We start from the raw sequence: 26,646 nt of genomic DNA on the forward strand, positions 1-26,646 counted from the left end.
AACCTGGCCACAAAAGTAATTAGAAAGACTAGAAGAGACGAAGTAAGAATTAAAGAAAAGATTAAAAGTGTTTTTATAAATGGAATAAGAAAAAAAAAAGGAAAATAAATGAAAGCTATGGAAGAAAAAGCTGGAAGGGGAATTAACCACTTGGCAAAAGTGGCACAAACCCTTGCCCAAACAACCAATTCCCTGAAATTAGAGCAGACTAAATAGAACTCTATGAGGCAACCAGAAATATTAAAACAAAAGTCAAAAGATTGAAAAAGAAATTGAAGAAAACCTAAGATTATCTCACAGCAAAAATCAAATGACCTGGCAAACAGAATGAGGAGAAAAAAATTTAAGAATCATTAGACTACATGTCAATACCATGATCAAAAAAAGAACCTGGATATCATATTTTTAGAAATTTTAAAAGAAAACTGCCATCTCTTAGAACCAGAAGGCAAAGCAGAAATAGATTGGAGCTATGGGCACCTCCTAAAAGAAACTACCAAATAAAAACATGACAGCTACGATCCAGAGATTACAGGTCAAAGAAAAGTTATTGCAAGTAGCTAGAAATAATGAATTCAAATACCAAAGAGTAATAGTCAGGATTACATACAATTTAGTATGCTACAAAGAAACGGGGAATTTGGAATATTATATTCTAGAGGACAAAGGATATAGGTTTACAGCCAAGAATAACTTACCTAGAAAAAATGAATGTAACACTACAGAGGAAAATGAGCCTTTAATGAAATAGCATACTTCTAAGGATTCATGATGTAAAAGACCCAAAACTGTGAAGAAACTTTGAAGTTCAAACACAGGAGTGAAGAGAAAAATAAAAAGGTAAATACAAATGAACAATTACAAAAGGCATAAACATGAATAAACTGCTTACATTAAAACATGGGGAGTTGATACATGTGTTCCCTCTGATCTCTATCATCATCAGGGGTCACAAGAGTGGTTCCATTATTTCTTGATGATTTTTAGAAAAGGATGGAAAGGGAGGGAGGAAAGGCTACACTTGGGGTAGGGATGAGTGGGAAAGAAGAGAAGGTTAAGGGAAATTATCTCACATAATCAAGGTGTACAAGTAGACATCTATAACAAGGTGAAGGGGAATGGCTGAAAGCTGTATCTCTTTCTTAAATGAACCATCACACACATAAAGAGTTGGGAGCAGAAGTTAATTTTGTTAATTAAATAGGAGAGTCGAGGGAAAAGTGAGAAAGGAGGATTACAAGGAGGGCAGATTTCAGGAAGGATTGATCCTAAGTAGAATAAACTCTAATGATGTGCAAAAATATTACAGTTCCTCTCGAGGTGACAAAGGATAGGAATTTGAGGAATTATGGAATAAAAATGAGATTGAATACAGTTGTACTGAACTCTTATCAGCATAATGTTCAACTACCATTCCAGAGAACTTATGATAAAACACACTATCTACCCCCTGAGAGAGGTGAAAGACTCAGAACGCAAAATGAGGCAAAATGGTTTTTGGATAATGTGGAAATGTTTTGGTCAAATATACATGTTTGTAATGAGTTTTGTTTTTCTTGTATTCTCAAATTCTGGAGCAGGGATGTTAAAGGGGAGTAACAAAGATAATTAAAAACAGGATCTTGATGGATTAAGACAAACAGGTTTTTTAAAAAATAAAGTGTTATGTACTACCTATTATTATTATTATTATTTTACCTGTGGGACTTACATTTCTCCAATAGATGACATTTCTTTGTTTAATTTGATCAAGATTTTGAGAACTAAATTATTTAAATGAAAAAACAAAACAACCACCAATGGTTTAAGCAGGCGATGTTAGATAAATCATAATCTAGAAGAGGTCTTCTCTTAAGATATCATGTTATTCAATATTTTAGGCTCTTTCTGTCAACTAATAATAAGTAATTCATTTATAATCCTACTGAAACTTGGCACTGTCAGGAAGACAGCGCTCTACTTGCTGTAATGTGCACCCTAGTGGTCATAGAGAAAATTGATTCCTTGGAGCAAAATGAAAGGAAAAGAGTGGGTTTGAAATTAAGATGGCACTATATTTACATAACAACCTGTCTTAGATCAGAGGTGTCAAACACAGTAACACTTACAAAACTGTCAAGTGAACGGTCAGAAACAGATTCAAAGAGGATTGGGAAATTCCAAAATAAATACAATAAAGCATTCTTTTAAAACTAAGTCAATATGTGGCCCACAGAGACTCATATGTAAGGAATAGTGGTCCCTCAACACTATCTGAGTTCCATACCTCTGCTTTAGAACAAAACACTTTTCTTTGGTCATAGGGAGGAAGTAAAATGAATCTAGAAAATTTCTATTACCTTACGTAGCTAACAGAGCAACCTAACCCTTTCACTCACAAGATCTTAGATTTACAGCTAGAGGGGACCTTACATGCAACAGGCTACTTCTTTATTTTACCGCAGAAGAAATTTATCCATAACTAGTCTATAACTTGTCATCGCTCAGAGCTGCTTAAGGGTACTGAAATGTTAAAAAGGCCATTTCAGAAGAAGAACCTGAACCCAGGGTTTCCTGACTTCAAGGCAGGTTCTCTATCTAATAAAAGCTTGCTGCCTCTCCCTTCAGTTTACAAAGGGCAAAGGTTGTGCGGAGAGAAAGGATGATCCAGGAAATTACAGACCAGTGAGCCTAGGATCCAAACCTAGCTAGAGAAAACAAGTCATTTGTAAACACTCAGAAGATTTTAAGATGGAATAAACAATGGCTTTTTGAAGGATATCTGTCAGACAAATTTAACTTTATTCTGATTAAACAATAGTAATAGTGACAAGAGAATGACATTTTAAGATGAAAACACAAAGTGGTACAATGAAAAGAGTCTTATATTGAATCAGAACACCTGGCTTCTACTTTCAGCTGTTATATATTGTGCAACATTACAGATGTCACTTAACTTCACTGGGCCTCAATTTCCTTAAGTGTAAAATGAAGGAGGTGGATATGGTAATGTCTAAGTTCCAATCCAGGTCTAAAACTACGATTTTATAATCTCTGCAACATTTCTGATTCCACTTCCATTAACTTTATCAGTTTATCATTAACTATGAAATAAAAATACCATACAACAAAAAACTTGTTTGAAGGCTAAATATAAAGTGATCAATGTTTGGCAACAATCAGAATGATTTCTGTAGTGGTTTTATACAGGGAACAGTTCAAGAATCTTCGTTAATCCAGTATGTTGATAATTATGATACTTAGGATTTACATAATATTTTAAGGTTTGTGATTTACATACAATACATGATTTGACAACAACCCTGTGAGGTAGGTTTTATTTATTATCATTCTCATTTTACAGAAAAGGAAACAGGCAGAGAGCATGAAAGAGATTTGCCTAAGGTCTAAAGTGAAAGTAATTTGTGTAAAGTGACTTGGCCAGTCAGTGTCTGAAGCCCAAGTCCAACTCAGAGCTTCCTGACTCCAGGTCCCTTGTACTCTCTAGCTGCCTCTTGCACAATGCACTGAGAAGACAATTTTAGTAACATTTGTTAAAGATGGATATTACTAAATTGGGGAGGTCTTGAGAATAATTTATCAGTAGGATTACTTTATAACAAAAGTTTTCTGAAATCCTCTTAGTTGAATCTGCTTGAGTACTCAAGTCTTGCTCCACAGCAAATATTTTACTGTGTATACAAGTGTCCACAGTATATGACAGAGCTGAAATCAGTCTTCTGATTAAATCCAATGCATTCTTCTGGAAGACTGGCATCAAGTTCAAAACAGCACTGATCAATTAGAAAAGGAATTTATAAATGAGAGCATAAAATGTAAAAGGACTAAAAAACCCCAAGAATAGGATATAAGATGTAAGATATCACTTTGCTGGTGAATTATGTTGCCTATATATTTTACATTATTTAGACTTTTATTAAGGCAGTGTACCTAGTTTTTGATCACCAAATTTAGGAAGAAGAGGAACCAGCAATGTTTCAGACAAGGGTGACAGAGATGACTGAAAAGATGGAAAAGGGGTTCATATAAGGAAAAGTTAAAGAACAGTCTTATTTAAGCTGGAGAAGAGAAGTTCTAATGAAAAGTTTTTACAATCAAAGTATTCATTGCTTGTCCTCTGTTTATGTATAACTGGAACATAAATTACCATAAGAACATGATAATTACCCATAAATGGTAAATGATTATGCCTACAAGAAACAGAATACGAGTGGGATACAGGAAGTGACTGAGCTTACAAAAGGTATAAGGATAAGGACTGGAAATTTGATGTTAATGATAAAGGGAACTCCTGGATGAAGAAACTCTCTCTACCCAAATAAAAGGGCAAGGTAAGTTTTCTGTGACTTCAATCTTAGAGAGTGGCCTCGAGGAACGAAGTTTAAGTAACTTGTCCTGCATCACGTGGCCAAGTATACATCAGAAGTGACCTTGAACTCTGGTCTTCCTGACTGAGGTCACCTCTCCATCCTCTCTGCCACACTGCCTCATCTCATGTTAAGGGAAAAAGGAGAAATTTCACTAACAACTCTTTGAACTACCAAGACAAGAAAACACTAAAATGAATTGAAGTATGGTTTTTATGGCTAGAAATCTTAAATTAAAAGGTAAATATGCTAGCAGTCCACAGTTTGATAAACCCAAGGACCCCAGCTTCTGGGATAAGAACTCACTATCTGACAAAAATTGCTGGGAAAACTGGATTATAGTGTGGCAGAAACTGGGCAGAGACCAATGCCTGACACTGCACACAAGAATAAAGTCCAAATGGATGCATGATATAGGTACAAAGACTGAAACTATAAACAAATCAGGGGAGCAAGGAATAGTGTATTTGTCAGATTTATGAAGAATGGAGGAATTTGTGACCAAACAAGAGACAGAGAACATTATGAAGTGCAAAATGGATAATTCTGATTACATTAAATTGAAAAGTTTTTTTACACAAACCTAATGCAACCAAGATTAGGAGAGAAGCAGAAAACTGGAAAAATATTTTTAAACTAGTGTCTGTGATAAAGACCTCATTTCTAAAACATATAGAGAATTTAGTCAAATTTATAAGAATACAAGTCTTTCCTCAATTGATAAATGATCAAAGGATATGAACAGGCAATTTTCAGAGAAAGAAATTAAAGCTATGTATAGTCATATGAAAAAATGCTCTAAATCACTATTGATTAGAGAGATACAAATCAAAACAACTCTGAGTTACCACATCGCACCTATCAGATTGGCTAACATGACAAAACAGGAAGTTGATAAATGTTGAAGAAGATGTGGGAGAGTTGGAACACTAACTCATTGTTGGTGGAGCTGTGAGCTGATTCAATCATTCTGGAGAGTAATTTGGAACTATGACCAAAGGGCTACAAAAATGTAAATACCCTTTGACCCAGCAATATTGCTTCTGGGACTGTATCCAAAGAGATCATAAAAATAGGAAAAGATCCCACATGTACAAAAATATTTACAGCAGCTCTTTTTGTGCTGGTCAAGAACTGGAAATAGAGGGGGGAGGAGCCAAGACAGCGGAGTAGAAAGATACACATATGCTAGCTCTGAACCCACAGCCCATAAAATATCTGTAAAGAAGAACTCCCAACAAATTCTGGAGCAGCAGAAGCCACAGAACAACAGAGCGGACGAGATTTCTGTTCCAGAGACACCTGAAAACAGACACCAAAGGTCTGTAAGCGCACCAGACCCGGAGCGGAGCCCAGCCCTGCCTTGGCCACGCGGCACCAGAGGAGCAGATCCGAGCGGGCTTCAGGGACGGAATCTCCGGCAGCCGCACGTGTCCCTCCACCCACAGGTGGCAGGGGTCGGTGAGAGAGTCTTTTTGGGTGGCCAACAGGGGAGTGGGGTGTCCCCATGGCTTGGGCCCCCTTGGGAGGCTGAGGTGGGGGCTGCCCAAGCAGGCAGGAGCCCGGATCCATTGTTAAAGGTCTCTGCATAAACCCCCTGAGGGAACTGAGTCCTGTGAGGCGGCCCTGCCCCCATCTGAGCACCTGAACTTAATCTCACACTGAATAGCAGCCCTGCCCCCGCCCAAAGCCCTGAGCCTAGGAAGCAGCATTTGAATCTCAGACCCCAAGTGCTGGCTGGGTGGATCTGGAGGCGAGGTGAGGGTGGAGAGAACACTCAGAAGTCAAGTCACTTGCTGGGAAAATGCCCAGAAAAGGGAAAAAAAATAAGACCATAGAAGGTTACTTTCTTGGTGGACAGATATTTCCTCCCTTCCTTTCTGATGAGGAAGAACAATGCTTACCATCAGGGAAAGACACAGAAGTCAAGGCTTCTGTATCCCACACATCCAAAATAAATATTCAATGGGCTCAGGCCATGGAAGAGCTCAAAAAGAATTTTGAAAATCAAGTTAGAAAGGTGGAGGAAAAAGTGGGAAGAGAAATGAGAGAGAGACGAAAGAAAAGCACGAAAAGCAGGTCAACACCTTGCTAAAGGAGACCCAAAAAAAGAACACCTTGAAAAATAGGCTAACTCAATTGGCAAAAGAGGTTCAAAAGGCCAATGAGGAGAAGAATGCTTTAAAAAGCAGAATTAGCCAAATGGAAAAGGAGATTCAAAAGCTCACTGAAGAAAATAATTCTTTCAAAATTAGAATGGAACAGATGGAGGCTAATGACTTTATGAGAAACCAAGAAATCACAAAACAAAACCAAAAGAATGAAAAAATGGAAGATAATGTGAAATATTTCATTGGAAATACAACTGACCTGGAAAATAGATCCAGGAGGGACAATTTAAAAATTATGGGACTACCTGAAAGCCATGATCAAAAAAAGAGCCCAGACATCATCTTTCATGAAATTATCAAGGAAAACTGCCCTGAGATTCTAGAACCAGAGGGCAAAATAAGTCTTCAAGGAATCCACAGATCACCGCCTGAAAGAGATCCAAAAAGAGAAACTCCTAGGAATACTGTGGCCAAATTCCAGAGTTCCCTGGTCAAGGAGAAAATATTGCAAGCAGCTAGAAAGAAACAATTCAAGTATTGTGGAAACACAATCAGGATAACACAAGATCTAGCAGCCTCTACATTAAGGGATCGAAGGGCATGGAATAGAATATTCCAGAAGTCAAAGGAACTAGGACTAAAACCTAGAATCACCTACCCAGCAAAACTGAGTAAAATACTTCAGGGGAAAAAATGGTCTTTCAATGAAATTGGGGACTTTCAAGCATTCCTGATGAAAAGGCCAGAGCTGAAAAGAAAATTTGACTTTCAAACACAAGATTGAAGAGAAGCATGAAAAGGCAAACAGCAAAGAGAAGTCATAAGGGACTTACTAAAGTTGAACTGTTTACATTCCTACATGGAAAGAAAATATTTGTAACTCTTGAAGCTTTTCAGTATCTGGGTAGTGGGGGGGATTACACACACACACGCACACACACACAGAGACAGAGAGCACAGAGTGAATTGAATAGGATGGGATCATATCTTAAAAAAATGAAATTAAGGGGTGACAGAAATATATCAGGAGGAGAAAGAGAGAACTGGAATGGGGCAAATTATCTCTCATAAAAGAGGCAAGCAAAAGACTTTTTAGTAGAGGGAAAAAGAAGGCAGGTGAGAGAAAAACATGAAGTTTACTCTCATCACATTCCACTAATGGAAGGAATAAAATGCACACTCATTTTGGTATGAAAACCTATCTTACAATACAGGAAAGTGGGGGAGAAGGGGATAAGCGGGGGGGGGGGGGGGGGTCGATGATGGAAGGGAGGGCAATGGGAGGAGGGAGCAATTTGAAGTCAACACTCTTGGGGAGGGACAGGATCCAAAGAGAGATAGAAGCAATGCGGGGCAGGATAGGATGGAGGGAAATATAGTTAGTCTTACACAACACAACCATTATGGAAGTCATTTGCAAAACTACACAGATATGGCCTATATTGAATTGCTTGCCTTCCAAAGAGAATGGGTGGGGAGGGAGGGATGAAGAGAAGTTGGAACTCAAAGTATTAGGAACAATTGTCGAGTACTGTTCTTGCTACTAGGAAATAAGAAATACAGGTAAAGCGGTACAGAAAGTTATCTGGCCCTACAGGACAAAAGAGAAGATGGGGACAAGGGAAGGGAGGGATGACAAAAGAGATGGCAGGTTGGTGATAGGGGCAATTAGAATGCTCGGTGTTTTGGGGTGGGGGGAGGGGACAAATGGGGAGAAAAATTTGGAACCCAAAATTTTGTGAAAATGAATGTTAAAAGTTAAATAAATTAATAATAATAAGAAAAAAGAACTGGAAATCGAGGGGATGCCCATCAATTGGGGAATGACTGAACAAGTTGTGGTATATGAATGTAATGGAGTACTACTGGGCTATAAGAAATGATGAACAAATGGACTTCAGAAAAACCTGAAGAGATTTATATGAACTGATGCTGAGTGAAATGAGCAGAACCAGGAGAACATTATACATAGTAACAGCCACAGTATGCGAGGGCTGTTTCTGATAGACTTAGTCCTTCATAGCAATGCAAGGCCCTAAAACATTCCCAAGGGACTCTTGAGGCAAAATGCCTTCCATATTCAGGAAAAGAACTGTGGAATCAGAATGCAGAATGAAGCAGACTATTTTCTTTTGTGTTATGTTTTCACTTTGGTTTCTCCTATTCATTTTAATTCTTCTATGCAACATGACTAATGTGAAAATGTTTTTAATAAGAATGTATGCATAGAACCCATATAAGATTGCATGCCTTCTCAGGAAGGGAATGGAGAAGGAGGTGGAGAAAACTTAAAACTGATGGAAGTGATTGTTGAAAACTGACAACAAATAAATTAATTAAATATTTTAAAAAATGAACAAGCTTGTCCAAAGGGGTGTAAAAATTCCTCCTTCATTTTGGTGTTGTGGAAAGAGCACTGGTGTCTTGTCAAAATACTAAAGCCCAAGCCTCACCACTCATTAACCCTGGGACAAGAATCATTTAACCTCTCTGTGAATTACTTTTCTGATCCAGAAAGAAGGGAAACTACTTGTACAACCTAACTAGTTTTGAGGAAAACGTTGTCAATTGCAAAGAACTATGTAAATGTGAATATTATTATTAACATATTTCATTATCTCTCAAGGTCCCTTTTGGTTCTTAATTTTAATGTCATGTAAAAAGGAGTACCCAATCTTTGAAGGTAAACTGGAAGCAGAAGGATAAAAAAGAGAAATGCCTGTCTTTGAATGCTTGTTGATTAATCATTATTTCAGTTTTTACTTAGGTAACTGACAGTACACTGTACCAGAAAGTTAAAAAGTTAACTCCTATTAGGAAAGTAACTTACAATGACATCCTTGAAGGATTCTTTATCATTGATTGTCGCGTCTGCTACACACCCAGACTGATTCAAGTAGTGGTAATTTTCTGGCACAGATAAATAAAATTCTTCTGTAATATAAAAAGAGAGAAAAATGTAAGTCCACAATTTTTTTGTTGTTGCTATTTAGCTGATTAGCTTAGGGAACAACACAATACAAAATGTTTTCCTCCAGCAATAAAAAGAGAACCAAGTATACCTCACTACCATCTCCCCCTCACAGAAAAACAATTATTTATGTTAGGTGTATTTTTATACACCAGGACGCTGAAACATGTTAAAATCAGTGCAGTATTAAAAGCCAACTGAGTGCCAGGTACTGTACTAGGAACTGGGGATACAAAGAAAAAAAATGAAACAGTTCTTGCTCTCAAGGAGCTTATATTCTACTAGGGGAAAGAACCTACATACAGAAACCAAAACACAAAATACATATCAAGTAATTACTGGGGAAATGGTGTAAGAAACTAGAGGGAAGAAGGGAACAGGGAAAGGCCTTTGGTAAGAGGTAACATGGAAGCTAGGGATTTTAAAGGCAGAGGTATATTCCAGGCCTTACCCTGAGGAAAGACCTGGAGATGCAACATGTAATATCCTAAATGGGGAACAGTAAGCAGGTCAATTTAGCTGGATTGTAGAGTGCATGAAGGAGAGTGAGTAATATGCATTAATCATGGAAATGAAGACCAAAGATGGATCATAAAGAGCTTTAAAAGTCAAACAGTGGTGAAGAATTCCAAGGGCAAGGGGCAGCCAGTAAAACTTCTTGGCAATAGAGTTACGTGAACAGACTTGTACTATATAGCAGTATAATTTTGGCAACTGTGCATAGGATGCATTTGAGCGGGGAGAGACTAGAAGACAAGAAAGCGATTAGGACACTTTTGCCATAGTCCATGTGAGAGAACATGAACATTTGAATTAGAGTAGCTATAGTCTAGTGTGAGTGGAGAGACAGATGGAGGAGAGAGAGTGTGGAAGTATCTGATTAGCAATGAGGCAGGGTGGAAGAAGGAAGAGTTGAGGATGACTCCAAGATTGTGAGGAGCAGCTAGGTTGCTCAGTGGGTAGTGACAGGCCTGGAGTCAAGAAGACTCATCTTCCTGAGTTCAAATCTAGCTTCAGACACTTACTGTGTGACTCTGGGCAAATCACTGTATCCTGTTTGCCTCAGTTTCCTCACCTATAAAATGAGCTGGAGAAGGAAACAGCAAACCACTCCAGTATCTTTATCAAGAAAACCCCAAATGAGGTCATGAAGAGTCAGACACAACTGAAAACAACTGAACCACCACCACCAATGTTATAAAGTTAGATGACTAGAAAGATATTGGTGCCTTTAACAGAAAGAGATCTGTTGGTTTCAGGTTTCGTATTATCTACCATCTGAGTGACACTGGGTAGGTTACCTCTCCAAATCTGCTTGCTATTTCTTAAAATGTATCACTTCTTTCAAAGTTCAACTTAAGCTCTACCTTCTACATGAAGTCTTTCCTGTTTCCCCTGATATCTCTTCGCCACCTCAAACCATCCCTGCCAAACACACACACACACATACACACACACACACACACACAATATATATGCTTCCTGAGAGAAGGAACTGTTTACCACAACCCCCATCACCTTTTTTTTCCTCTACACTCCCAGAGGCTAGTATAATGCTTGGTGCAGGCATTCTGATGGATGTTGTTAAACAATCTACTAATATTGGCAATACTTCACATATAGTGTTGTTGGGAGGAACAAAAATATTTTACAACTGAAAAACGTTAAATAAATGTCAGCTTTTATTATTAGAAAACAACAAATGGTGGACCGACTAATTAGAGAGATTCTTTTCACTCCTGTAAATGTTGGAAAGGATTGTTATTCATGTGTCATACCAAAAAAAATCAATTTCAATGCTTTTCTTTTGAGAAACATCCTCTGAATTAAAAATGTACAAGAAAGGCCAAAAGCCAAGGAGATTCCAGGTTTTCTCTCTGTTTTCTTCTCCCTACATTATTTGGCCCTGCAGTAAATTCAGTCTTCCATTTATTTTGAAACAACTAACCTACAAACACATTTCATAACACTTTCTCTATAGCTCTTTTATGATTATTAATTTTTTTAAATGGAAATTAGGTTACAAACAGATGTGTACCTACTGTTTCTGTCACTCACCTTTCTCTTCATTCCCTAGTCCTTCCAGCAGTGCGTAGAATATGTGATAATTCCTTTCTCCGGGATTCTGTCTTACCACGCGGTTCTGTGGGAATATATCCAATTAACACTGTTTTTCACTTGTTAATTTAAATAAATTGATAATCTTTTTAAAAAATACCAAACAAAATGCAAACTGAACAAAAAAAAAGACTTACTTTTTCTAATAAATCTTCGTATTGAAAGAAATTTCAAGTCAAGGAAAAATCAAGAATTTTAAATTAGCTTTGTCTACAATCTTCTGTTTTTTATTTTCCTTTAACAGTCTCTCTTGACATGTTATTTGTGTTGCCAGAACACAAATGAATCTAAAATAGGACTAGCTCATCCAGATGTAATTACAAACATGCTAAATCCTAGAATATCAGAAGTCAAATTATGTGACAATAGATTTCAACCATCTATGTCTTTATGGTTAATTATGAGCACAGGGTTTAAGATAATGATACCAGCTACTAGAGCGTTCCAAACAACAATTTGTTCTTAATCATGTGCGCTAAGTAAGTAGTTCAATGCTGCTTACTCTTAAATCAAACATTTAAAGCAGATCCAGGAAGATAATGTTTCTCTCTCTTTATTCCCTCCATCACTATGACAATCCAGCATCAGTAGTAGGTCATTCCTACTTATCAAGGTTAAATAGAGAAGAAATGAAAAGGAAAACAGGATACAATCTACAATTCTTCCTCCTTGAATATTTCCCTTCTCACAGATGTTCAGCTGAATAAACTTCCCAAAGCGACTGGAGTTGTTGTTGTAAACAGTCTTTGCATTACCAAAAGCTTCCATAATTGGGCTGGGAAATGAGAGAGTAGAAGAAGAAAGGGTTAATTAGGAACAGAAGTAAAAACAATAAAATCATTTCCCCCCAATAAGGTCATCTCTACCGAAACCAGAAATAAATATTATCCACACACAGGTGCTATACCCTTTATTCTTTAGCCAAACCTAGAACTTTCCTTGACATGGCAATTATTTGCTGCTTTTTTTTTTCTTTTTTAGTATAGATATGTGATGCCAGTATTAAAGAATTCTTCATGTGGAAAGTCCCTCCACCAATAATGATGACAACTTGCCTGCAACTTAGTCTTAGAGGGCTGTTCGAGGCACCTAGAGGTGAATGGGTCACACTACTGGCATGCATCAGAAGCAAGACCTAAAGCTAGGTTTTCCTACCTCCAAAGAGAGTACTCCATACAATGTACTATATGTTACCTCTCAGTGAATTTTCTTATTTTGAAAAATAAGGAAATTAAACAGTATTTATAATGAGAATTATTTTGATTGAGAAGTCATTATAGTTTGAATATTTATGAAAAATTCAAAATGGACAGCTGACTGATTTCTGTGTAAATTAGCATACCTATGTCATGAAGAAAACAAAGGCAAATTTTTTTCCATAAAAACTGACAGCATAAATTATCTTTAAAATTCTTATATGAACTGCTGTTAAGATACCTCATTCTTGATACTGCTAAACAAATGTATTATTTCTTCATACTTCCAAAAAGTATTTTATGGCAATGTGTTGACTACCTCCCCCCATGTTAGAAATCACAGAAATTACAGCATAACATAAAAAATAAGTATACAAAAATAGAATTAGGCATATATGCACAAGCAAGTATAATGGTAAGGTTCAATAATATAGGTACAGACGAATAAAATCCAAGACTATTACTGGCTCAAGCCAGAGGATCTGCAAAGTCTTCCTGAAGGAGACAGAATATGAGTCATTACATTTTCATACCTATGCATGTATGTATATGTACACATACATACATGCAGCCAGTAAGTACTTCTGTTTTGCTTGACTATGAGTATCTATTACAAGGAACTTGCTGTTTTTTCTCCTTTCTTCCCAATATGGTGGGAGTGAGAGAATATAGATTTCTATTCTTTTTTTTTAATTAAAAAACAAAGGCGGGTAGGGGAGCTGCAGATGTCCAAGGTTAACAACACTTTCAGATGAAGTCCCTACGCTAAGATCTCTTAAGTTCCAAAGCTCACAATTATGAGGTAAGAGAAAACCTAAATGCTTCCAATTCACATGGTATATGATTATTAAAAACCTGTCTTTCTGCTAATATGTACCAGTGTCTTCTTCATAACGTTGGTTCCTCAATAATTATAATTTTTGTTTGTTAATTGATCTTATTCTCCTTGAAACATAATGGAAACATGTTGGTGTAGTTCACAGAGTAGCTACTGGTAACAAAAGTGACCTGTCCTTTTAACAGAAGCATTTAGGAGGCAACTCTCAAAACCATTAGGCATTTTTGATATTAAAAAACCAGGATAATTAAGTTAAGAAATACCTGCTTTCAAGAATAGCTTGTTCCACACAGGCCGTCTTTTCTTTTATTGATAATTCCAAAGAGTGCTGGCTGATAGCAGACAGGAACTTGAGGATCAGCTTAGTGCTCTCTGTTTTACCTGCCCCACTTTCACCACTGAAAGACAAATAGAAGGAAAGATATAGCACTATACTAATCATCATCATTTAAAAATTAAGGTAATTACTACAATATAATAGTGCTAAGTAACAGAACACTTCATTTCTGCAGCTAGCAATCTCTCTCACTCTTCATATTCCCTTTTATGGTTAAGAAATTAAAGTTACTATCTTAAGAATGAAAAAGATAATACTATGGAAGTTGCATTACATAAAAAAGAAAACTTATCCCCCTCACCCCTCTCCCTCTGCTATGGCCAAACACATGACTATACAAATATTAGTTAGGAACTTTGAAGAATAAAGTATAAACCATGATTTATGTATTTAAAGGACTTAGAATCCAACTGAGTAATGAGATATATACATGAAACATTTATCAAACAAGAGAAGATAGCATGTAACTCATGTAATTTCCAGTACCCAAATCGAGAGGTATAGCCATCAAGGTAAAAATGTCCAATAGACCGTTGGTGGTGTAGGCTTGGAGTTCAGGAGAGTCTATCATCCTTTTCTGATCTTTTAGATTGCTCTCATTTTTATGATTTGTCATGGAATACTTTTCTTTTTTTTAGGATTTATAATTTGTTTTGTTTTTTAAATTTTTATTAATTTTATTTATTTTCAGTGTTCTATAATCACTACCATTTAACTTAGATTTTTTTCCCCTTCCTCCCCCTGCCTCCCTCTTCCCTCCCAGAGATGGCATACAATTTTATATAGGTTCTACACATACATTCCTATTAAATACATTTTTACTATAGTCATGTTGCGTAGAAGAATTAAAATGAATGGGAGAAATCATATAACAAACCAAAACGTAATACAAAAGAAAATGATCTGCTACATTCTGCAATTTAATTCCAAAATTCTTTCTCCAGGTGTGGAAGGCATTTTGCCTCAAAAGACCATTGAGAATTTTTTTTTTAAGGCCTTGCATTACAATGACGTTCCAAGTCTACCAGAAAAAACTCTCACATGCTGTGGTCATTGCTGTGCACGAAGTTCTCCTGGTTCTGCTCCTTTCATTCAGCAGCAGATCATAAGTCTTTCCAGGCCTCTCTAAAGTCTTCCCGTTCATCATTTCTTAAAGTGCAATACTATGTGGAATACTTTTCTTAAGTGAAATATTGGCTTCGTTTTAATACTGATGTGTCATCAGAAAAATCATCAGATTTTACTCAGTGGACAAATCATGAGAACCTTCTATGTGTTAAATGACAAATATTAAGCTTTTGATTTTTAAAAATTTGTTATTTTAAATTATAACATTTTATTATTTAAAAAATAAGCCAGAAAAATAATTAGAATGATTCAAAAGTGGGAATGATTCAAGTTCTTTCAAGAAATTAACTCTGGGACACCTAGGTGGTGCAGTGGATGGAGCACTGGGCCTAGGGTGAGGAGGACCCAAGTTCAAATCTGGTGTCAGACACTTGATACTAGCTATGTGACCCTGAGCAAGTCACTTAATCCCACTGCCTCGTTGACACCCCCCCCTCCCCCCCAATTAACTCCACAGAGGACACCAGCATGAAAACAGATCAGGAAGGTCTTCTATCCATCATTATTAATCTTCCCATTTTCCCTTCTTTTGCTTGTTCCCTATGGAGACAGTTTCTTAAGCCCAAGAAACAGGAAGGAGATGGGAAAAACTCTGAAATAGGAAAGAGAAAGCAGGGCTGGCCTTAACTGATACCTTTCAAATACAAAACATCTCAATCAGTACACTCTAGAAATCAATTCACAGCTTAACCTTTTCCTTTAAGAGTACTCCTGCTAAGAATAACATTCTCCGTATACATTCTTTAGCCCAACGGAGACATGACTTCTTTGACTACCCAGTTAATAACTCCAAGTAAATTTGTTAGCTACGTCTTTCTAAAGCTGCCTGAGAGTCAAAGCACAGTCTGGGCTGTTTGCTGGTTTCAAACGTCTGCATTACCACTCTCAACCTCTTCCAGCAATTGTACAGAAAGTATATTCTTCAGAACAGAACTTCCAACACAAGTACCTGTTGTTGATCAGTTACATCTGCCTCTTCGTGACCCCATTTAGGGTTTTCCTGGCAAACATACTGAAGAGGTTTGCCATTTCTTTCTCTGGCTCTGAGGCAAACAGGATTAAGTGAGTTGCCCAGGGTCACACAGATAGTAAAATGTCTGAGGCTGAATTTAAACTCAGATCTTCCTCACTGCAGGCCCAGTGCTCTATCTGCTGAGTCACCTAGCTGCCCCAGTCACACAAACATTCGGTTTTTGGCAACTAAATCAATTCTGGCCCTTCCTAATTATCCCTGAAAATAAGAATCATCCTGACAGAACCTGTGTCACACCTGGGATCAGAAATCCCTCCAGCTGACTGGTGGCATCAAAATCTTTCTAGCCCTCATGCCTTAGAGAGGAAAAGCATCAAAGAATGATGAAGACACTCACTGGGGCAATTCATAGGATATTTAATACCCACTTAGCTGCTTATACCTCAAGATTCACTAGCTATACAGTGCTTTGCTACACATGAACAGATTACAGGGATGATGAAGGAAGGCGATACCCAAAATGTTTTAAAAGTGGAAAAAGAGAGTAAGAGGAAGAAGTATTCCATTGTAGATGTTGGTCTTTTAGCTCTAACTTTTCATTTAATGAGACTGCAACATTTTCTTTTCACTTTCATCATGAATGTACTTGTCTGGATCCATGCTATATCCCCTGAACAGAAAGTAAATTTCCTTGAGGAAAAGGATTGTTTCATTTTGGATTTTGTATCCCCAGTATATGGGAAGGTGAAATTCAAGTCAAGTTGTTTTATCTTTCTGGGCCTACGTTAATTCATCTGTAAAATGAGGGCATTAGATTAAATAAATCAACAGTAAGGCCCTTTTTACTGTGCCTAATCGCTTTTTGTAAAGTCTAGGATGCATGGCAGGCATGTGAGAAATAAGGTGAAAGAAAGAATGCTTTTAAAGTAACAAAACTGAGTAAGTCCACAAGAGGGCACTTTATGCTCAAGGAAATCTAAATGGAAACCACAGCATGTTTCCATTTTAAAAAAAATGTTTTTTCCTTCTCAAAGAAAAAGTCCTAGCAATAATTCTAAAAGAAAATTTGCATTAATATGCAAACAATTCCAATTTAAAATCTCTCCTGGGTCTGAAAGTTTGCTGTAGCTTTATCTAGATCAAATTATGATGTTCACATTTGCATTATACAACAGAAGCTTTCTTGGTTGTTCTATGGTGTGGTATTTTAATTACATATGAATATGTACAATAACCACATTCTAATCTTCCCTCTAGAACTCCAAGGCTACACTGTCAGATGGATTTGTGGTCTTTCACTTTTTTTCCCTACTGAAATCAAAGTTATTTTAGTATTTAATAATCCAAGAAACTGAAATAAAACTGTAGTACAAAAAGCCCTGAACCTATAAAGACCAGGATTAAAATCCCTATCATGTCACTTAACTGTGTGGCCTTGGCTACTTAAATTCTCTTGAGTTAGTTTGCCTCAGTAGGACAGCTAAGTCCTGCAAGTAGGGATAGAGTGCTAGGCTTGGATTCCAGAAGATCCACGTTTGACTCTTGCCTTAGACATTTCACTACCTGTGTTGACCTTGGGTACTAATTCACTTATCTCTTATAGCCTCAGTTTCCTCATCTGTAAAATGAGGATAAAGACAGCAGGCATTGTTGGCATGTCTTAAAACTCATCTAGAAGTAGAACAGTTCTATATCAACTCTTTCACAACTCCTTTTAGTTAATGTTCCCTGTTTCAGCAAGTACTTTGGACTCCACAGAAGTTCACTCAAACACTATGGGAATGGGATTCAGCACAGGGCAAGAGCTACCCTGAATGTGAGCCAAAGGGTCTTGGTTGCTTTGGACCCTGTGGGCAGAATTAGCATTAGGCTCCAATATAAATAACTGAAATTAAACTTTGGTGGCAGTAAGATACCATAAAAGAGAAGACATTTAGATTTGACCAGGGGGTAGAAGGTTGGTGGGAGTGGGGGCTGTAGGAAGAGGCTGTGGTTAGTTTTCAAAAGAGAAGCATTATGGGATTTTTAAGGAAATGCATTTGAATTACTTTCAAGTACAAAGAGTAAGTTACTTTTCAGAAGTTTTCCAAGAGAGATCTGTCAGTCTGTTAGTAGTTTGTTTTACCAAAATAAGACCCTCTGGAATTAATGGCATTCATTTTTAATACAGCTTATATATGAAAGTCTTTTCCCCCTCCCCCCTAAAGTAGATCACATAATAATCATTAACAAATGCTTTTTCAGTCTGTGATTTTCATTAGTATATATGCTTAGTAAACTTTTTTTTTAATGGGAAATAAAAAGTTGAGAGGCCACATAGATGGTACAAAGAAAGCATGGTCACAGAGTCCAGATAATATGGGCTTGAGTTTTGTCCCTGACAGATACTGGCTGCTATGTGAGCCTGGGCAAATCAATTCATCTCTCAATGGACCCAGGCAAGGAATACCATAGTGTTGATTTAAACAGGTTGAGGGAGTTTCCTATCCATGAGGACTTTTTTTTGAGGGGGATGTGTGTGTCTGAAACTATGATATCAATGGGGCACAGCAGGCCTGGTGAGGATTCTTCTATCATAGATTTAGATCTACCACTATTCTGAAACTTAAGAGCCTTAGAAAATTACCCAGGACATTGAAAAGTTAACTGATTTGCCTCGGGCTCACTTAGCCAGCATGCGGCAGGGTTGGTCTTAAACCCAGATTTCTTTGACCGTTAAGCCACTTCACTTAACCAATCTGCCCTTCAAACTTCAGGATTGCTACATCAGGTTATTACAGATCCTGAAATCATAGTCTTATGTAGTGAGGTATTATTGTACTGCTGAGGCACCTTGACTAAACACTTCAATACATACTATTTTGATTCAACTTAATAAAACAGAAAAAGTTCATCACAACACTGTTCAATAGTAAGAAGAGGAGACAGAACTTCTGGCTACAAAGCCAGTACATCCAAGTATGTGGTTCTAAACAACTCATTTTATTGAGCTGGTTTCACCGATGATAAAAGATGAGGGTAAGTTTCATGGATGAGACAGGAGAACTGAAAATAGCCAAATTAATGTGTGTTAATAAAAGTATTTGGCAATCCCTGAGTGCCAAATGGCTTTCATTCTGTTTTCCTGCCTGGGCATAGTAAAGCCTGCCAAAAACTCAATGAAAGATTAGTGTATGTATGAAGCCAGAAGTTGGCTCTATATGTGTGAAACACTTTCAACTTAGAAGTGCTAGGGGAACAGCAGTAGTGAAGACAGCAAATGGAATACTATTCAAAGCCTCATAAAATTAAAGAGCAATTAATGTCAAACAATGGAAGAAATAGGGTAGAATAATTATCTTTCGTTAAATAACTAACAATTGTAGATGATTCTTTCCAAATGAGCTCCCAAAAGATCTTTTGATAGATGTAATTTTCAAGCCTGGTAAAAAGAGATTATCAAACTGTTCAAAAAGGCATGCCTAAGTTTGAAAGAAAAAAAGGCATTTATAATGAAAGGAAGTAGTAGTTCAAAAGGCAACAGTATGTGGGTATAAAATATTTTTTCCATTAAATTATCCTTATTAGTGTGTAAGCCAAGCATGTTTTCTTTCACAGGACAATTGGAGCATGTGGTGACACTGCATCCTCGGAGACCCAATAATTAAAGAGATTTAAGGGGAAATATACAAAGTAGTAGTTTTTGGCTAACTTCATTCTTTCCTGTCAATCCCTCCTCGATACCCTACACCCCCAAATCTTTGGCCTTTTTCCCCAGTCTCCATTATGATGATGATCTCACATTCTCAGATAAAGCATACAAGCAGAATCATAAATTATTAAAATCATGTCCATTTACCTGATGAGAACACACTGGTTGTCATGACGCTTCCACAGACAGCGGTAACATTCATTAGCAACTGCAAAGATGTGAGGTGAGATCTCCCCCATGTGGTGCCTGCTGTAGTGTTCCATTGTTGACTGGTCATACAGGCCAGGAATGGTCTTGTAAGGGTTCACAGAAGCAACGATGGAACCAATGTAGGTCTGTAAATACAGACAGAGGAGACACACAGTGATTCACAAGCTTACGAGCAACACAAGCCATCAAGAGGAGCTTTTGCTCTAAGAAACAGAACAAAGTGACATGTGTAAACCACTTTATAAACTCAAAAGCATTATGCAAACTCCAGGTATTATTATGAGAAAAGCAACCAGAGAAGAGTTCAACCATACAGAAGCTGTATATAAACTCTAATGTAGCATATCCCCACCATCAAAGTGGGGTACAGTCTGAACACACATAGCCTAAATGAAGAATGCAGTTTGTGTAACTACAGAAAATGTCTTTTGTAATAAATATATTATTACCCAACAATTTCAGAGGGTATAAATACACAATGTACTTCTTCTTAACCTCGTCTTATCTCATGCCAATAAACTGAGTGTTTTTAAGGGGTGTGTAGAGGTTATCTAATCCAATTCCCACCCCAATGTATGCGCACTATCTAAAACACCTCAGTTTATCACTTACTAGCTGTGTGACCCTGGGTAAGTCATTTAACTTCAACTACTCCCCCCTCTCCAAAAAGTTTCCAGCGATCATAATATCAATGCCTCAGAATGAACCAAATCCATTACTGGACTGCTCTAACAGTCAGAAAGTTGTTTATACACTAAGCCAAAATCAGCCTCCATATAACCTAGCTGCCTTTTCAGATGATGCTCAGTTGCCATTAGCCTTGAAGGAAGCTTGGAGATAGAGTGCTGCGACCTGAGTTTAAATCTAGACTCAGACACTTCTAGATGCGTGACCCTGAGCAAGTCACTTAAACTCTACTTGCCTCAGTTTCTTCATCTATAAATGGAGGTAATAATGCTACCTACCTCTCAGGGTTGCTGTAAGAATTAACAGATAATAACTATAAAGCATCTGCTGGCACATAGTTAAGAGCTATATAAATATTACTTACAAAATATGGCCTTAGACACTTAGCTGTGTGACTTTGGGCAAGTCAATCACTTAACGTCTGCCTCAGCTTCCTCAACTGTAAATTGGGGATAATCATAGTATCCCCTTCTCAGCGTTACCGTAAAGATCACATAACAGTTGTAAAAAGCACTTATCACACAGTACCTGGCATGTAGCAGGCACTATAGAAATTTCCTCTCTCCCTTCTCCCTTTACCCATTTATGCTAGTTCTCAGTTTTGGAGCCACAGTTAATGAATCTAATCTTTTTTCAAAGGAGCCCTTCAGAAAAGACAAAGGACACTGCTGTTCTGCTCTTAACTCTGCAGTTAACTAGTGGTGACACCTTAGGCACACGTGATGTTTGTAGATCTCATCATCAGTTAAATGAGCAGGTTGTACTAAATGACCACCCCAAAAAGTCCTTCCCAGGAACAATTTAAGTTAATGCTGTTTTATTTAATATAACTAATAAGTCAGCAATAGAACCAGTCAATCTCAATCAAACAACACATCTGAAGCAACTATTCTGTGCCAGGAACTGTGCTAGATTCTGGGGATAAAGACAAAAAATAGACCAAAGAATAACTGAGAAACATGTATTTTAGGAGAAGCAAGCTGTATACATATAAACATGAAAGTAATGGAGGGTGGGGGGTCAGTGGGTGGTTAGCAGGAAATGTCTCAAAGAGAGGAGGTGGTTCTAGATTGAGACTAGATATATTATACTAGGTGTGGGCTGAGTTTTGAAGGAAACTAGGATTCTAAGAGGGAGAAAAGACAGCGAGCGGTGAGCACTCCAGGAAGAGGAGACCTCCTAAACAAAATGGCACTCAGAGATGTAACGGCAGACATCCTTTTTCTATCAGAAAGCTGGATCCCAGAGCACTTGAGAGGAGCAATGTGTAAGTCTGGGGATATGCTGGAGCCAGGTTGGGGAAAAATACCTCTTCCTTTGGGAAAAAAAAAAAGTTGATTAAGTGATTCTAGAAGCAAAAGGGAGGCTGAAACTGGAGCGTTCTGGGTCACAACTGTGCTTAGGAGTAGCACTTGGGCAGCTATGTGGAGGATGGATGGGAGAAAGACTGAGTCTGGGAGATGAAGCTATTGCAGTAGTTCAGGGAAATAGAGCCTAAACTAGGGTAGCAGTTGTGTGGAGGTGAAATCACAAGACTTGGCAACAGGAATGGTTGTGATGGTTGAGGGAAAATGAAGGGTAACCATGACTCCCAGGATGCAAGCCATCAATAGAAACAGTCAAGTACCAAATGGAGTGGACGTGTGAAACTGGAGATACCTCTGGGGCAGAGGCAGCTTGTCATCTAGGACTAGGACTCAGGAGAGAGAACGGGGCTGGATACACAGATGTGGGATCTGTATAAAGAGGATACACTTGATCTGTGGAACTTGATGAACTCACTGAAAGAATGTATAGAGAGAGAAAAGAGGGCCCAAGATAGAGATAGGTTCCAGTCACAGCCACAGTTCTAGCCACAGGACACAGGTGACAAGCCTGCAAATAAAACTAAGAATTACTAGAAGGGCAGGAGAATAAAGAGGAAAGCCATATCACAAAAACCCAGAGAGGAGGGAATATATCCATGAGGAGGGAGTAGTGAAAAATGTCTAAAATATTAAGAGAGATTACTTTGGAGAACATGGTTACAGTTGACTGATTAGATCAAAAATTAGACTGTAAAGGGTTAGGAAGTGAGATAAAGAAAGAAATGGAGACATAGGAAAACAGCTGATGGAGAACATATAATCAAATGAGGATTTTTTAAGGATAACGGAGACACTGTGACATGTTTGTAGGGCACAGGTAAAGAGCCAGTGGGTAGGGAAAGACTGAAGATTAGAAAATGAGAGGAATGTGAAAGCAATATGCTGGAAGAGAATGAAGGGGATGGGTTCAGGGTATTGGTAGACAGAGTGATCTTGGCAATAAGGGCCACATCTCTATCTAACACAGCACTATGAGAAGGGAGAATGGGGGATAATATCATGGGATTCCAAATACAGAGTAAGGGAGAGACAGAAGCTTGGGGCAAACATCTCTTTACTCAGCAGTATGAGGCAGTCTTCTGCCAAGAACAAAGGGGAAGGGATGGTGTGGGAGGTTTCAGGAAAGAAGGTCTCAAACAAACATTATAGGTCATGAAAAAGAATTCAAATAAAGATGACAAGACTTGCCTTTTGGCAGTGAGAACTAAGTTGAGACTAGGTAACAAATTTTAGTGGATAAAGTCAGTAAGTTTCTGTAACATTCTCTGGAACTTTTCTGCAATCCATATGGAGGAGGAAGATGATGATGATGATGATGATGATGATGAGGGCCGAGGTACAGGAAGTAATCCAAGGCTGGAATTTGACACGGCACAAGTAATGCCAAGGCAAAAACATAAAAGATAAAAACAAAAATACTATTCTATGATTTATAAAATATGCTTTCCCTGCCATGTTAAAATAAATATAGAAAAAAAAATCTAATCTTTTCTAGAAACTAGTGACTTGCTTTTGTCCTGTGATAAATGGAATTTATATTTCAGTTTGTCCAAGTCTAGTCTGCACTGGATTTGCTCCAGCCTTCTTTCTTTTCTCTGCCCCCCCCCCCCCCCATTACAAGTTAAGTAAATGAGGCAGAACTTTCTTTTTAAAAGCCATACTTTGGTGTATCGGCTTGGTCATAACTTAAGATATCACCTACCAATCATATTCTTTTTTTTTAAAGTGGCACAACTTATGATTATATGTTTATGCTGCCTTTAAAAGGCATATCACATTATATTTAAAGTACTGGTTTGGTTTGCTATAACTGTCCCTCCCCACACAGAAGTTATGGTTTCTTTTCAAAAGACATCTTTGTAAGTTATTATAAACAACATAATCTTATTTTTAAAAAACTGCTTCAGAACCAGGAGAACTTTATGCACAGCAACGACCACAGTGTGTGAGAGTTTTTTCTGGTAGACTTAGATTTTTGTAATAACACAAGAACTTCTTACAAAAAAAAAAAAAAATCCCAATGGTGGCTCTCAAGGCAAAATGCCTTCCACACTCAGAGAGAGAAATATGGAAGTCACTCACATAATGTAGCAGATCATGTTTGTGTATGTGTATGTGTTTGTGTATCATGTTCTGATTTGTTATACAATTTCTTTCATTTATCTTAGTCTGACTACATAGCATGACTATAGTGAAAATATACTCAATAGGAAAGTATACGTAGAATCTATACAGAATTGTATGCAGTCGTGGGGAGGGAGGGGGGTAGTGGGGGATAGGTGGGGGGGGATAAAATCGCAATTGTATGACAGTGATTGTTAAACATTAAAAAATAAAAATAAAAATAAAAAAAAAAACTGCTTCAGTAATTCAGCTGAACAGAGAACTGATGAACTGAATACTGACTGAAACACATTTTTTCATTTTATTTTTCTTTTCTGCAACATGGTTAATACTGAAGGATGCTTTATATGACTTCACATTTGCTTGTATTATCAATGAGTGGAGGAAGGGCTGGATGGAGGAAGAGAATTTTGAACTCAAAATTTTTTTTTAAAAAATGAATGTTAAAAATAAATAATTCAACAAAACATATTAGTTGAAACAAAACAAGGATTTAAGTGCCGTGTGTGTGTGTGTATACGTGTGTGTGCGTGCATGGGTGTGTGTAAGGCATGGTGCTGGTCAGACCCCATATTTTAGGAAGATTTCACTGATAGGGAGCTGAAGGGAGGTCAAACTAGAGTGGGAAGAAAACTGTGGCAGGGAGATTGACTAACAGGTTAATAGTTCAGGTATAAGGTGATGAAGGCCTAGACCTGGACAGTGATAATATCTGAGGAAAGAAGGGGATATATATGAGAGAGATATTGTATAGAATGTGGCAACTGATTGAACCTAGAGAGGGTGAAGATCTGAAGATAGCACCTAGGTTGGGGCCCTAGGTGACCAGCAAGATGGTGCCCTTGGGGTACCATGACTTGGGTAAAAGATAATTAATTCAATTTTGAATATGTTAAATTTTAAATGGCTACGGGATAACCAGTTAGAGAGGTCCAATAAACAACAAGAGATGTGAGACTAATGGTCAGGAGAGTAGAGGTAGATAGGTAAATTTGAGAATCATCATCACAGTGATGACAATGAATCCATAGGAGTTGATATGATCACCAAACAAAGTAGTAAAAAGGGAGAAAGAAGAGATGAGGTTCCAGGACAATAAGGGATGCCTACCATTAGCTGGTATGAAGATCTGATCCAAGTCCAATGAGAAGAAGCAGGTGAGGAAGGTAACAAGGAGAGAAGATTATCACTAAAATCTAGAAAGAGAGTATCAAGGAGAAGAGGGTGGCTGACAAGAAAAGGATAAAGAGAGGTCAGAAAGGATACGGACATAGAAAAGAAGATTAGATTTGACAATTAATAGGTCATTTAGACACAAAAATAAGATATGGGATAAAAGCAAGGATGGATACATGGCAGGAGGGCTTTTTTCTGAGAATGGGGGAGATATGGGCCTGTTTATAAGCAGCAGAGAAGCAGTCAGTAGACAGGGATAGTTCTGTCTATTATAATTTTTAAAGAATATAAATTCATGCTATGTCTATCATTTAAGATTTAAAACATCATCTGACAGTATAACAATGTAGCGTTAAAGGCTCTCCTCAAACAGGTTATTTCTCACATATAAAAATATATAATGCTCTAAAAGATGTAACTAGAGAAAAAACTGTGCAATGAGTGCCTAAGTAGTTGTAACTAGTAAGGCATAAAATGGGGAGAGACATATACTTGTCTGTTTTATAGTGTTTTAAAAAATGTTCTATATAGAAATCAAAACAGTATTCACAGACTCCTATTCACAAGATAATATTTTAAATTGATTGAAGCCACCAAATACTTTAAGGTTACCTAGATGAGGAGACTTTCTGGTATAATTAAAGGAGAATAATATTTTTTAAGAATCATATGTATATTCTGTGTTCCACTGCTATCACCAAACTGTGAGAAAAGACCTTTGTAAAACGTAAAGCACAACAGCAACATAAGCTATAATTATAATCAAAATGATTTTATAGACAGCGTTTCACAAATGATTTTACTTTTTTCCTTCCCACATCTAATTTTGACTATAACACACCAAATGTGTGCTTATTATCACTATGCAGCACTTCATTCAGATAACAATCTATCCAGAAAAATACATTAACAACATTTATTCCACATCCTTTGAAAAGATGTTTTCCTTGCATTTTTCATGAAAATGAAATTCTTCTTCCAAGCACAAAAACTTTTTTTGGATGCTATTTTAATTATTTTTCATGGAAATCTTATTAAAAATAATGATGATATACTACCATTCCTCTTTAAAGCCTGTGTACTAGTTTTTCTCATGGTTTCTCCCATTCGCTATAATTCTTCTAGGCAACATGACTAATGTGAAAATGTGTTAAACAGAAATGTTTATATAGAGCCCATAAAAGACTGCATGCCATTTTGGGGAGGGAGGTAGGAGAAAGGGGGAGAAAATTTAACTTATGGAAGTGAATGTTGAAAACTGAAAACAAATAAATTAATAAATTTTGAGGGGGGAAAGTTTGTATACTAAAAGAAAGCATTTCTTTATTATTATAAATAATCCCTTGTTTATT

General features: G+C 37.3%; 1 protein-coding gene across 1 annotated transcript in view; it reads right to left on the reverse strand.

Annotated features, from left to right (window-relative positions):
• MYO10 (myosin X) overlaps window positions 1-26,646 on the reverse strand; it is a 254,020-nt gene that overhangs the window by 98,927 nt on the left and 128,447 nt on the right. Inside the window, exons 4-9 of the mRNA XM_072605464.1 lie at window positions 19,878-20,065; window positions 13,865-13,999; window positions 12,218-12,342; window positions 11,705-11,718; window positions 11,508-11,592; window positions 9,309-9,412 (exon numbers count right to left, since the gene is read on the reverse strand). Coding sequence (XP_072461565.1) covers window positions 9,309-9,412; window positions 11,508-11,592; window positions 11,705-11,718; window positions 12,218-12,342; window positions 13,865-13,999; window positions 19,878-20,065 — 651 coding nt within the window. The remainder of the gene's footprint in view (window positions 1-9,308; window positions 9,413-11,507; window positions 11,593-11,704; window positions 11,719-12,217; window positions 12,343-13,864; window positions 14,000-19,877; window positions 20,066-26,646) is intronic.

Source organism: Notamacropus eugenii, chromosome 4, assembly GCF_028372415.1.
Source record: "Notamacropus eugenii isolate mMacEug1 chromosome 4, mMacEug1.pri_v2, whole genome shotgun sequence".
NCBI lineage: Eukaryota > Metazoa > Chordata > Mammalia > Diprotodontia > Macropodidae > Notamacropus > Notamacropus eugenii.